Source organism: Taudactylus pleione, unplaced genomic scaffold (assembly GCF_031769625.1).
Source record: "Taudactylus pleione unplaced genomic scaffold, aTauple2 ptg000777l, whole genome shotgun sequence".
Classification (NCBI taxonomy): domain Eukaryota; kingdom Metazoa; phylum Chordata; class Amphibia; order Anura; family Myobatrachidae; genus Taudactylus; species Taudactylus pleione.
Genome location: NW_028285179.1, coordinates 754,427 through 768,667, shown reverse-complemented (window position 1 = coordinate 768,667; position 14,241 = coordinate 754,427). Strand labels below are relative to the sequence as shown.

Genomic DNA, 14,241 nt, shown 5'->3' with positions numbered 1-14,241 from the left:
AAACGCTCATCTCTAATTGATATTATCTATAATAGCGCTGTGGGCCTGATTCAGTGGTGGGCGCTAATCCAGTAGTGGCTGCAAGTTTTGTCGTAGCCCCTACCACTAATTATGCTAATACCGCAGCCAATGGGCTGTCTCCTGAGGTCCCCATCGACTGTGACTGTAATCCGCTGCAGTGCACTAATAGTTGCACCATCAAGTGGACATGGTTGCTCAGAATGTTCAATGGTACGTGGCCACCAATGTAAGTGGAACTGCATCTTTTGATGCAGTCTCTGACACCAGCACACCCCCGACATACCTCCCGACACTCCTGCCGACGAAATCCACCACCCAGTCACTGCCCAGGAACACCTATCGGAATTGCATGGATCTCCATGCAATTCCGAGCTTCGTCTCCCAGAGGTAATCATCGGGATGCATGCATAGTGCATCTCGGATGCACAGGCAGATTTAATTGCTACTGTCTTAAATGTAGTCACCTCTGGATCAGGCACTGTGGACCTTATTCAGAGTCGGTCGCGAGCACTGAGCGCTCGCAACCGACTCGATGTTGGTCCACAGGGCATGCACATGATGGAGACTGCTCCACTTGCATCCTTTAGGAGCAGTGATACACTTCAGGGAGACAGTTGATTTTCGGCTCAGCTGTCTCCACGTTGGAGCAATGATGAATTGCTCTGGCACTCACATCGTATTAGAATGTTAATTATCGGACCCTGATAATTAACATCATCAATAGACCCTAGATGTGAACTGTTTTTCTGTGGTTCTTAAGAATACTTTATCCAGGTGATGTCTGAGGCAATGTACTGGTCACCAGCAGATGTCTACACTCTTGTAAATAGTTCATTCAGGTATTAATGTTGGTGCAGTTACAGAATTTAGTGTCTTTAAGAAAACCTGGGTTTTGTAGATTTAAGTAAACATCCAAGAGTTGTATTCTAGTTTCTTATCCTTATCCTAAATAGTTAGATAATATTATTTCTGAATTCCATAGCAGCTCAATTAACACTGCATAATAGCTCTGTATATCTTATTTCATCAATGCTCCTTTCTAGTATCAGGGATGTTAACAACTGATAAGGAAAGTCACATTAATAGTAACATAATATAGATGGCCCTTGGCACATAAAGTATCTTATAAGGTGGATGAAGAAAGAAAGACTAGGATTTATATGTTCAGAAAGATCCTGAAATTGACAGTTCGGTGTGAGCTAGTCTCCTTACCTCATATGCTAGGAAAAAACTATACGTGACTATTGAAATCCAATCAGGAATAAGCATTATTCCTTAACCTTGGTGTATATATTTCTACAACTGTAACTTGTAGCGCAAGTCTATAGATATAGAACCACAGATTATATGGTGCTTTGCTGAAGATGGGTCGGACTTCTTAACAGGGGCAATATAACTATGAATCGTCTCTAAAGTTCCATATGCACTGAATCAGTAAATAAAAAATGTATACTGTATACAATATTATAAATGGGATGCTGGAAAGACCTTCTTTTTTCCTTTAATTTTTGGATGAGGTTTTTGTTCTCATATTGGAGAGCCTTTAAGGGGACTGTTATTGCAAAATTAGTTCTAGGCTGTTTGGATTCTCTCTATCTGTTCTCTGGTATTATTGGGGGTTTATCACCAATCTCTTATTTTCAGCAGATACACAACACGCTCAGGCCCTGATTCAGAGCCGGACGCTCTGACAGAGCGCTCGCTCTGAATCAGGACCGTCCCTCTGAATTTAAGAGCGGCCTCCTGGCCGCTCGCATAGCTGTGGGTTACCACCCACAGCTATAGCTAGCAGCCAAACTGATGGTCACGATGGTCAAGACCATCGCGACCATTGGGCTTGCGACGAGACCGTTGTGGTAGGGTCTCATCTGCCGCAAGCCCTGGAGTGCTTTTAGGTCTATCAGAGCCAAAAGCAATCCCACTGACATCACTAGTGATGTCAGTGGGGCCGGCTCCAGATGGTAGGCGTTCCCATGGGAACGCCTCCGTCTGGGCAGCCACGCCCCCAGCACGCCCCCCAAAGGGGGCGTGCTGTCAATCACCATTGACAGCATGCCCCCTTTGGTGCGAGACCCATAGCGACGGCTTGGCCATCGTTATTCGGGTCACGCGCATGCGCACAACGGAGCCGGCTCCATCGTGCGCATGCGCACTGGGCCAATATCGACCCACTTGCGAGCCCTCAGTCCAATCAGCTTCAGTCTCTCTGTCCTTCTCTTATCAACGCCCTAAAAGGGGAGAGGCATCCGGCTCATTCTCTGCTACAGGTCAGGGAATAGGGTCATACACCACAACGGCGGGGTAACACATTCATAGCATTTAAAGAGAAAAGTGGGATTTGGCAGCACGGAGTGGTTAGCATTATTGTCATGTGTTCAATTCCTGGTCATAGCCCATCAGTGTGGAGTTAGTATGTTCTCCCTGTGTTTGTGTGGGTTTACACTGGGTGCTCTGGTTTCTTCCCACACTCCAAAAACATACTGTTAGGTTAATTGGCTCCTGACAAAAAATTACTATTAGTGTATGTGTGTGTGTGTGTGTGTATTTGATAAGGACCATAAATTGTAAGCTCCACTGGGGCAGGGACTGATATATTCTCTGTAAAGTGCAGCATAATATGTGTGTGCTATTTAAATAACTGTTAATAAATAAAATCCATGTGATAGACTTCCTCATTCTACCAAATGTGGCTTCCTGTTCAGTCTGTGTTCTTAGAAATACTACCCTACAGACAAAATACATTTCTAGTTTTTCATCTGATGTGCACATGCCTTTACAATTCATTTTACAGCACCTAATTTTAAAAAATTATTTAGGGACATTTTCCCATTTTCATTTAGTTCTGCAAAGCGCTTCTCCTTGATTCCATTTTTATGAGATTTTCCAAATAAAGGTATAGATTAGTGGTATGAACCTTTTTAAAAGAAAGTTCAAAGGGATGATCTATAATCCACCTGACTAGGGACAGCGTTCTTGTTATCCATTTTGACCTTATCGGATTTATGGCTACTTATATGTGTATATGGAACCCAATCCTCCTGAACTCCTATTTGCTCCAACAGAGCTTTCATCCCCAAGCCAACCTCCCACTCCAACCCTCAAATCTCAGCTTCCAAACACCCCTTCAAGGGAATAAAACATTTTATGGTGGTTTTCTAGTTTATGTATGGAATTACAGTGTGATATTCCTATCTGCGAAGGAGTTTTCGATGACAAAAGACATGGATGTATCAACGAAGTCCCTGCATTGGTTTTCTTTCAAATATTCAGATATATTTAAGTTGCATGAATAGCAAAATATATACATGGCTTGTAGAATTAAGATGGGTACACACAGATATATTGGCCGATCAACTGATCTGTCGATCTGCAATCGTGTATGGGCAATCAGTCGATCGCCCGCACACATGCAGCGGCAGCCACGGGGAGGGTGGCGGACCCGCCCCCGGCCAGCGGGACCCGCGACTGCCTGGCAGATGATGGTCGTTCAGTGTATATGAACTACCATCATCCACATATATATCTGCATATAAATCTGCAAGGTGTGTACTCACCTTTAGAGATACTAAGGAAGATAACAAAGGTATTGTCAGGATTGGGGTTACAGGAATATTCGGGAGAGACTCAGATACTTGCTGTTTGGTAGCTCCGGAAGCCTGAAGCAGGGAAGGGCATGTATAACACTTTCTCATGGATAGTGAAGCTGATAAGAGTTCTAAGAGAAAGGTGATGGTAACTGAAAGAGCCAATAGATGCATCAATCGAGAGTCAGTACAGGCTGGGTATGGGAAGATGTTGGCAGCAGAACAATACTGTAACAGGACAGGGGCTAGGGACCGGATTGGGACCGAACTGGAGCACAAACTGTGACCGGACTGGAGCACAAACTAGGGCTGGATTGGGACCAACTGGAGCACAAGCAGGAGCCAGATTGGGACCGGCCTGGCACACAAGCTTGAGCCAGATTAGGACCGGACTGTAGCACAAGCTGGAGCCAGATTGGAACTGGACTATAGCACAAGCTGGAACTGGTCTGGGACCAGACTGTAGCACAAACTGGAGCTGGAACGGGACCGGACTTAGCAACAGGAGCAAGCGTGGGACTGGTCTAATCAACTGGAGCTGGAGCGGGACCGGACTTAGCAACTGGAGCCGGTGTGGGACCGGACTGTTGCACAAACTGGAGACCTGGAGATGGTCCAGACTTAGCAACTGGACCCAGAGTAGGACCAGACTTAGCAACTGGAGCAAGAGTGGGAGCAGATTTAGCAACTGGAGCCAGAGTGGGACCGAACTTAGAAACTGGAGCCAGAGTGGGACTGGATTTAGCAACAGGAGCTGGAGTGGGACCGGACTTAGCAGCTGGAGCCAGAGTGGGACTGGATTTAGCAAATGGAGCTGGAGTGGGTCCAGACTTAGCAACTGGAGCCAAAGTGGGACCGGACTTAGCAACTGGAGCCAGAGTGGAATCACCGCTGGGGTAGATAAGTGCACCACAGACAGCAAGCCATGGAGCTCGAGCCTTCGACGTCTAACAACGCCGAAGCTCAGGCACTGAATGCTATCAGTGGAAGATCTTTATACTCTGGGTCTCACAGAGATTGGCTGATGTGGTCAGGTGGTCTTGGAGCAGCGCTCTGAGTGGTGGAAGAGAGTCAGGTGTCTGAGTCCAGCATGGCAGCACCCATACTGAGTTTTGGAGGGAACTCTGGTGTGCAACATGAGTACTAGCATGCTGTGGACGTGTAGGGAGAATAGCAGGCACTGAGAGCAAATGCATCTTCAATCTCTGCAGTTGAAGACCAGCACTACTCTTTGAACTGCACACTCTGTTCTAATTAGGAATCTGCATAGTTCATAGACAGAAGAAAACTCAGGTGAATAATCAGCCTGGAAGGAATAGCACAGTCTAATGCTCACACTGGAGATGTTACAGCCTGCGTGCTGAGCAGACTTCCCAGGCAAATCAAAATATCCTGATCTGCAGGACAAGTGGCAGAGGTCAGTCACAAGACAACCTAATAACAAATGAGAGAAATAGGATCCTGACAGGCATATTCCTAGGGACAATAGAGTGGAGTCTCAGCCTTGCACACATCAGTGTACTAAGAATAATGAGTGTGAAGACCTGGAATGATTTCCAGGGATGCTGCAACAAACCAGGTCAGTAAACTTGAGATATACCTCAAGTTCAGTAATCAGCAACACAACCTGTTTCTCAGGCACCAGACAAAACACAGAGCAGTTGTCCATGCAACAGTCCTGCCAAAAGCCTGATTCTCAAATGAAAAAATCATAATCTGTTTGAGACTCTGAGAGACTGAGGACCTCATTCAGAGTCGGTCGCGAGCACCGATGCGCTCGTAACCGACTCGATGGTTTGGTCTGTGCACGCGCAGCAGCCACACTGCGCGTGCACAAGCCTCGGAGTGACAGAGAGACTCTGTCGCTTCAGAGCTCGTTACCAAAGGGGCGGCTGTCGATGTTGATCGACAGCTGTCCCAGTTTGGCAGGTGGGCTGGGGGGGTGGTTTCCAAAACAGAGGCGTTCCTTTATGAATGCCTACCGTTTTGTGGGCGGCCACACTGACATCATCAGTGATGTCAGTGGAGAGCTTCCTGCTCCATCAGAGCAGAAAGCTCCCTGGGGCTTGCGAGTGCCCAGACCTAACCTTAGGATCTGGTTGTAAGCCCAGATGGTTGCGATGGTGATCACCATCGCGACCATCAACCTGGTTGGTCGTTAAGCTGTGGGTGGTAACCCACAGCTTAACGATCGACAAGTAGGCGGCCGTTCAGGATGCAAGTGGCCACCCTGATTCAGTGTGACCACTTGCAACTATCGACCGCCTCTGAATGAGGTCCTGAGTTATTTTCTTGAGGTTCAGCTTCCCAGAAGACGCATGTCTTATATACCTGGATCTATTGACCCTTTTTTCTACCTTACAATTTGCCTTGCCAGTTACCTGTACTTCCACTAAATTTTCCTCTTTTATTACCTGTACCATTTTGTCTCCTTTGTGATTACTGCTCCCTATTTAGTTACTGTTGTTCATTTGTACTTTTGGTGCTCCAGTGATTAATCTTTTGGTTACATGTGTTCTGTTTATTTATGTGCTTACTTATTACATTTGTTTAAATTCTGGTGGTATCATAATAGTACTGGGAGATGCAGTGATACTAAATGCAATATACCTTTGTCAACTATTTTTAATGAAAAATGGATGTCTTAATGTTTTAAATGTATTTCATTTTCTGTTTGTGGTAATTAAAAAAAAATTTGCAAGTGACCTGAATTACACAGTAAAAACTGCAATTTCATTTGCGAGAAAATAAATGAGGAACTATTTCAAAATTAGGTCTCCCAATTGTCATGTGGAAACTACCCTGATCATATTCTTTCAGTATAATTGTACGTATTAGCATACAGTTTTTCATAGACACATTTCTCTCTATCTCTCTCCTCTGGCGATGAGAAATGTGTAATATAAGGTAAGTAGCATACATGTTTACTATAAAGGATATGAATGCTGAAAGGTACAATCTATAAGAGAACAGAAAACTGAGTATATTATAGCAAAGGATTTAATAACAAGAATCTAAATATTACATTTCTAATTAATATACTGTATGTCAAAAGAAAAGACATGTAGAACCTGTAGTTAACTTAGAATGTAGCAAACTTCTGCATGGAGCTTGAAAGTAAAACATATGCAAGCATGCAGAGTTAACACAGCATTTATGTTTTTTGTTTAAAAATGTAATAAAAAAAAAAAAATATATATATATATATATATATATTTTATATATATATATATATATATATAACTTTATTCAGAAAAAGCAACTATATACAGTATATGGTTGTATTCATGAAAAAGTCAGATAACAAGCAATGAGCATCAGTAAAGCTGGTTCAATAATTCAACTGGGAGGTGGCAGTTAGTAAAGTACAAACTTTGTGCTACTCAATAAATATATACTTTTTATTAGACTGAATGCAATCTCTACGTTTCAAGTAGAGGATATTCAATGCATAGGAAACCATTCACAACCATACTACAGGCAAGTAGGAAAAAAGCACATTGAGAACACATTCTCAGAGAGATGGATGTCACTGTTTAGATCACCAACTAACTGCCGCGATAGTATAGACAAAATTAAATTCATACAGGTTTTATAAAAGCACACTAAAGGTGCGTACACACGGTATGATTAAAATGGATGCTATGAATGATAACGATATTGATCATATCGTTATCATTCATATTGTGCATTTTTCGGTGCCCAACGACCTGTGATGCGCGGGCACGTATGGTCTATATTGGTATCGACCATTGCCCATGCATACAGGCCAACCTGGTCGACATCGACCAGTTTACTATAGGGACCCCCATTGGATGATCAGTATCGATCGTCCAGCACACCCAGGAGATATTGTTATCATTGTCGATCGTCCTGTCTGTACGCACCATAAAACATTTGCAGCCAGATAATTATACTGTAGATGTAGATTGGGTTACTGGGCAATAAAATAATTAAGGCATAAAGGCATCAGGTATATTATACACAAAAAGTCAGTGATTTAACAATAGATTTCACATCCAGAAAAAACACATAAACATCATTAAAAATTAGCCCCATTCAAAGCTCCTCAGCTGCAAAGCCATACCCCTGCATGTCTGGATGATGCTTTTAGTTATAGACCCAAGTATGAGACCAGCAATAGTTGTTTGCAAATATTTTATGCTCTTACTAGAACATAATGAACATTATGGTAATGAGGTAATATACTGAGCACAGATTTATGATTTGTGGCATACCTTCAAGTCAGTTTGTAAAAGTTTGGAGAATCTCATTCAATTCTGTTAAATATGATAAATCAGCAGATTTACTGTTTTATAAAGTTATTAAATATGGGTATGTTATACACTGTTTACTGCAAACTAATAAGGGGGAGAAGTATCAAACCTTGGAGAGAGATAAAGTACCAACCAATCAACTTCTAACTGTCATTTTTCAAACACAGCCTGTAAAATGGCAGTTAGAAGCTGTTTGGTTGGTACTTTATATCTCTCCAAGGTTTGATACATCTACCCCTTCCCTAGTAAGATCTATTGACGTGATTAACATTTGTACTTTCAAAAAATGAAATCTGAAAATATAATAATTGTCATTATGTTTATCTGTCAAATGGGAAAATATCGTTAACAAATGCTGACCTATTTTTTACAGAATCACAGACCATGTGACTACAGTATTATATTTAAGAATATCTTTATTTATACAAATGTATTTATATCAATTATTTATACAAATTTTCTTTATACAAAAGGTGTTAAGGACATGCTATGCGGGTCTGAAATAAGCAATCATGTTGGTAAACATATGGAGATATCAACTATTACAGGTACATTCAGATACTGAGGGGTATATTTACTAAAGTGTGGGTTTACAAAAGTGGAGATGTTGCCCATTGCAACCAATCAGATTCTATTTATCATTTAACTAGAACCTTCTAGAAAATGATAGCTAGAATCTTATTAGTTGCTATGGGCAACATCTCCACGTAAACCCACACTTTAGTAAATATTCCCCTGAATGTCAAGTTTGCTCTTCTAATATTCTAGAGAGTATATTCAGACAGTGTGGATTTTGGTAATCATAATAAAGGTTTATTAATCTGTTTTTATTGCCTATTTTTTATATTATTAAATGCCGCGGCACAGCAGTCTTTATAGCATTCTATGGGAATGTGATCTGCCAATATGCAGCAAGCTCCGCAAAGCAAAACTTTCCGGAGCTTCTGCACAATAGTACTGCCATCTATAGATAGTATTGCCTATAGAAATCTATAGGCTTCTTTCCATAGAATTCCATGGAGAGGGACCCGATTGCGCAGATGGACACGCATGTGCAATAGGACTCCTGGGTTATAAACCCGGAAGGTCTTCTCATCGCAAGGGATAACTGTTATCAGAAGAGCTGTCCCTTCAGGTAAGTATTCCTGCATACCAACAATCACAGGCAAAAGATGGTGGGATGTATTACAATCTTCATCCAAAAATTGATACATCCCGCCCTTTATGTGCACTGTGTACTTGTCAAAGGGCTTGGAATCTTGAAACATGACTTTATAGCTCTACATATGCAGTACAATATAATTATCTGCCTGCAAATATCTCATCAATGTGCACTTTTACAATTGTTTTGTTTGCATGCTTTAATTGTTACTATGTTAGCACAACAGTTTGTGATGTAAATATTGATATTATCAGAAGGCATTAGGCTTTATTGTTGGATTTGTCATTATGTATCAATGTTTTTATCCATATAGTTATGTGTCAGGTTTGTAGGCATCTGTCAAAGTATCACATAGCAGGAACCTCACATTATGGGCCAGAGTTATTACAATCCACATTTTTAATGTAAATGTGAGAAATCATTGTAGCATAAATTAGCAAGGTAAAAATGTTACTTTTGCCCAAATGAAACAATATACTGTACCCTTGCTTTGATAAAAAGCCATCCTGGCAAAGAGCTGGAAGCATAGTGATATACACTTTCACTCAGCTTCCTGCTTTGTGTCCCCAGCAGCTACCTTATTTACTTATTTATAGCAGTTATTTATATGGTGCACACATATTCTGCAGCGCTTCACAGAGAATATGTAACTATTCACATCAGTCTATACCCCCAGTGGAGTGTACAATCTATGGGCCTGAATCCATGGGCCGTGTGAACGCCGCACTGTGCACGTGCAGCAATTGCATTGTAATTATGTTCAAAGTGAGTGACAGATAGTCAGCGTATGGCAGTAGTAACAGGGAGTAGTTAGAAAAATTCAGAGTTCTCTGTGTGTCAGGAGAGCTGCAGTGTTTGCGGCTGGTCAGACTTGACTTACATGCTGCGTGACTACTCGATGTGCATCGATAAAGTACCAATGTTTATGCTGTTGTACGTTGTCAGATGGATATGAGAAGGCAGCAGTGGGCGTCCTTGTGCTCAGCTAAGCTTTGGAAGCATTAGCATATTTTAGCAGCTGCATTCTGAATTACAGCTGCAATTGCACTAGCATCCGCTGCTGAATCAGACCCTATGTTCCTTACCGCATGCACACACACATAGGACCTCATTCAGAGTCGGTCGTTGCGGCCGCACGGTCGTACGCCACCGATGTTCGCTATACTGTGCATGCGTAAAGTTCGCAATGCGCGTGCGCAAACTAGCCGCTACGATCAGAAATTTCTCTCTCCTTGAACACAGCCAGGTCGGTAGTTTGAGTGACAGATGGAGGCGTTTGTGGGTGGTAACAGGGGAAGGTGCTTGAAAACGGGGGAGTGGAGATCCGAACGCAGGCGTGCCTAATTATGCGAACGGCATTTTATGGGAGTGCATACGGATTATGGGAGTGCATAATTAACAAAGTAGCGTCATGGCACATGTGACCTGGGAGATTTTTACACTGACATGATCGTAGAGCTTAAGAGAGGTTATGGTCAACCTTAAAATCTACAACCAGTTCCGATGGTTCCCGATGGTCTTGATTAATCCTTATATGCCCGGAGATGACGTGCAATGTGTACGAGAAGGGGGCATATTTTTCTGTCTGCCGACCGCTTCCTCCCCTTGGTCGGCCAACTACCGATCCAAACTTAGGGACGCAACTTGCGAGGGAATAATTTGCATATCAAGACCATTTTTCCGTACGACCGTGCGGCCGCTTCGACCGACTCTGAATGAGGTCCATACTCCCTGTTAGATTATTTTTGGAGTGTCGGAGGAAACCGGAGTACTTGAAAGAAACCCTTGCAAGCAAGGGGAGAATATACAAACTCCACAGTTAAGGCCATAGTGGGAGTCGAGGCAAATACTCAATGCTGTGAGACAGTATTGCTAACCATTACACCAACTGTGCTGCACGGCCGTCAGCCGGCACATGCATCATTGGGGGCCGAGTAGTGAGATCTGGATGATCTCTCTTCAAATAAATATGCGCTATAATAGGCCATAGGCTACTATAATCTAACATCAGCTAACGCCATATTCAGTTGTTGTTAGTTGCTGGGGCTAAGCTCTGGAATGCATTGCAAACCTATGGCGGCTGCTTTGCAGTCGAAAACGGAGGGACAGTGGCAGATATCCTGGTTATCCTTAACAGGTGTTTTCAGGGGATATCCCACAAATTTCCTTTAATAAATATGCCCCATGTGTAATTTAATGGTGTACAAAGTGCTCATCTATATGTACGTTCTATGTATTTGTCATGTACTTCCTCTTAACTGAGATATCTACTAATGCATTTATTGTCAGAACAAAAGTAAAACTACTGTAAAGAATTTCTGATTTCTGTAAATCAGATGTAGTGATGGAATAAACTGAACTACAGTTATGTCCCCGACACCAGACAGAGAAATAACTTAAAAAATTGCTGATGTTTAGTAAAAATATGAAACATAGAAATGTTCACTATGCACCATCTCTAGTGCTGGGTACACACCAGGACGATGGATCGGTCTGCTGACCGATCTGCTGCCACAGCTGCCGATTGGTAAGCTATACACACTCAATGTGTCTGGGCTGGCATCACAACTGGGCAGGCATTTAAATTTGCCTGCCCAGTTCTGATGCAAGTGTCGGTGGGTTTCTTCAGCTCGTGTACAGGCGGTCGGCGGGTCGCCCGTACACACAGCCAGATGCACAGATACAGTATTTCTTTCAGATATATCAGCATCGACTGTGCTGCAGGGCCAACCTGATATATCTGTGAACAATGTTGTTCACAGACATATCGAGTGTTCACACCCGCCGATGTATTAGTGATATATATCGCTCGTTGATATCGCCAAGTGTATACCTATCATTCTAGTCACTATGAGATGGACTGTGGGGTCTATTTACTAAGCTTTGGATGGAGATAAAGTGAATGATGATAAGGTACCAGCCAATCAGGTCCTAACTGCCATGTCACAGGCTGTGTTTGAAAAATGACAGTTAGGAGCTGGTTGGCTGGTACCTTATCTTCATCCAAGGCTTACTAAATAGAGGATTGACATGCGATTAGTTAGTGATGGCTGCACTTTAGTCCAACTCTGTGACCTACCTCCCATATAGTCTTTCTCTCATAAATATAAAAGTTTAACATTGGAAAATGTGTTATGAAACATCGTCTCAACAAAAACAAGGGGCCTGATTCAGACCCACTCGCGAGCGGCTGTCCGCTCGCAAGTGGGTCGAGGTTGTGCACTGCGCATGCGCACGACGACGGGAGCTCCGTCGTGCGCATGCGCCAGACGCGACCAGCGAAGGACTTTCCTTCGCTCGTTGTGTCTGATCAAAGGGGGCGTGCTGTCGATGTTGATTGACAGCACGCCCCCTTTGGTGGGCGTGCCGGGGGCGTGCCTCCCTGATGGGGGCGTTCCCAAGGGAACGCCTACCGTCAGAAGCCGGGCCCACTGACATCACTAGTGATGTCAGTGGGAGTGATTTTGGCTCTGATAGAGCCAAAATCACTCCGGGCCTTGCGGTTGAAAACCTCAACCGCAGGCTCCGGCTCGCAGTGGCGATGGTCGCGATGGTCAAGACCATCGCGGCCATCAAACTGCACGCTCGTATAGGCTGTGGGTGGTGACCCACAGCTATACGAGCGTCCAGGAGGACGCTCCATAATTATGGAGGGCGGCCCTCATTCAGAGCATGCGCTCTGCTCAGAGCGTACGGCTCTGAATGAGGGCCAAGGTTGTTTCAAGGATCTGCTGAGCTCCTAATCTCTGTGCAACTGCTAGACCCATTGAGCTTAACTGTTATTGCTGTTGTCTTCTCTGTTCAGCTAATGGACTCACTGAGACTGAAAATATGTAACATATGATCCTGATTAACCAGCAATATCACTAGATATAAGTTTGTTTGGGGGCAGTTTACCCAGCTACTCTCACCTAAAAAGTAACAGTTGTATAGGTTGGCAGGGTCGTAACTAGGTTAGTGCGACCAGTGCCATGGCACAGGGCACCGTAGGGCAGGGGGCGCTGTTTGGACCTGTCAGTTTTCCTGTTTATTATCATTCTCACTTGTAGCTTTATCTTCTTTTATCCCCAGCATCTCCTGGCCTCATCTATTCCCTGGCCCTTCCCCATGAGGCCATGGCTCTTTTTCAGGTGCACTATCTTATGTTTCCATTTAAAAAATGGGGGGGGGGTGCCAATGCTCTCTCTGGCACAGGGCACCAAAAAGTCTAGTGACGGCTCTGTTGGTTGGTGCATGCAAATACCAGCAAATTAGAATGCTTTATTTATATGGTAATTTATCATTCATCACAACTGGGGAAGGTAAGCAATTGATGACCAGTGATTAAGCATTCTGCCTGAGGGTCTGATTCAGCTTGGATCGCAGTTGCTAATATGCATACAATCAGCCGATTGTTGAATACTGCGCATGCGTGCGCGAACCACTCACTGCGATCAGGACTGCGATTGCAGTGACCCTGCAAACCCATTGCAGAATGATTGACAGGAAGTGCCATTTGTGGGTGGTGACGGAGGGTGTTCGGCGAAAAGCAGGCGTGCCAGTGCATTTGAATGCCGTTGCAGGGCCGTGCATAAATGAACCACTGCGATGCCCTACGCAGCCTGAGTAAGGTCAGACCTTGTGCAAGCGTGCGTGAGGCTACAAGGGTACTCGATAGTACCAATGGTTTCGCTATTCTGCTAAACATTACGGATGTGTGTAAGGTAAAGTAGGCGTCCCTATGTAGTGCTGCGGCAGCATTGCGATCGCAATGATTTAGCATCCTATAGCAGTTGGACTGTGTGCGCAATTGCTACTGCAATCGGAATAGCGATCCTTACTGAATCAGGCCCTGAGTACGGATTACACTATTGGGTGATAAGTAAACAGAATTCACCATACACCAATACCAACTACAGACGACAAGTAGCAGTATATAGTCAATCTAACATTTTTTTTATTTTTAATATGGAAAACCTGAGATCGGCACTTTTGAGCCCCACATCTCCTCCTGGTAACTAAGACAATCTCCACTACTCTCCAGCACACAGGTATATTCATTACCTTTTCTTCTACCCAATGTTTCCTCAGCATAACTGGCCAGTAAGATTGTCCTGCTTACAGAATATTCAGTACTGTATCTATTCTGTATACAGGACATTACCTTTGTTTAATAGGCATGTTCCGGAATCGGTATGAGATGCCGGCACTCGGGATC

The 14,241-nt window shown here is 43.6% G+C and overlaps 1 protein-coding gene across 1 annotated transcript in view; it reads left to right on the top strand.

The window, feature by feature from the left end:
• The first annotated feature begins 208 nt into the window (after window positions 1-208).
• Window positions 209-14,241, top strand: part of LOC148475118 (rho guanine nucleotide exchange factor 18-like) — a 92,765-nt gene continuing 78,732 nt past the window's right edge. The window contains exon 1 of the mRNA XM_088457708.1: window positions 209-247. Within this exon, the coding sequence (XP_088313834.1) occupies window positions 209-247 (39 nt within the window). The remainder of the gene's footprint in view (window positions 248-14,241) is intronic.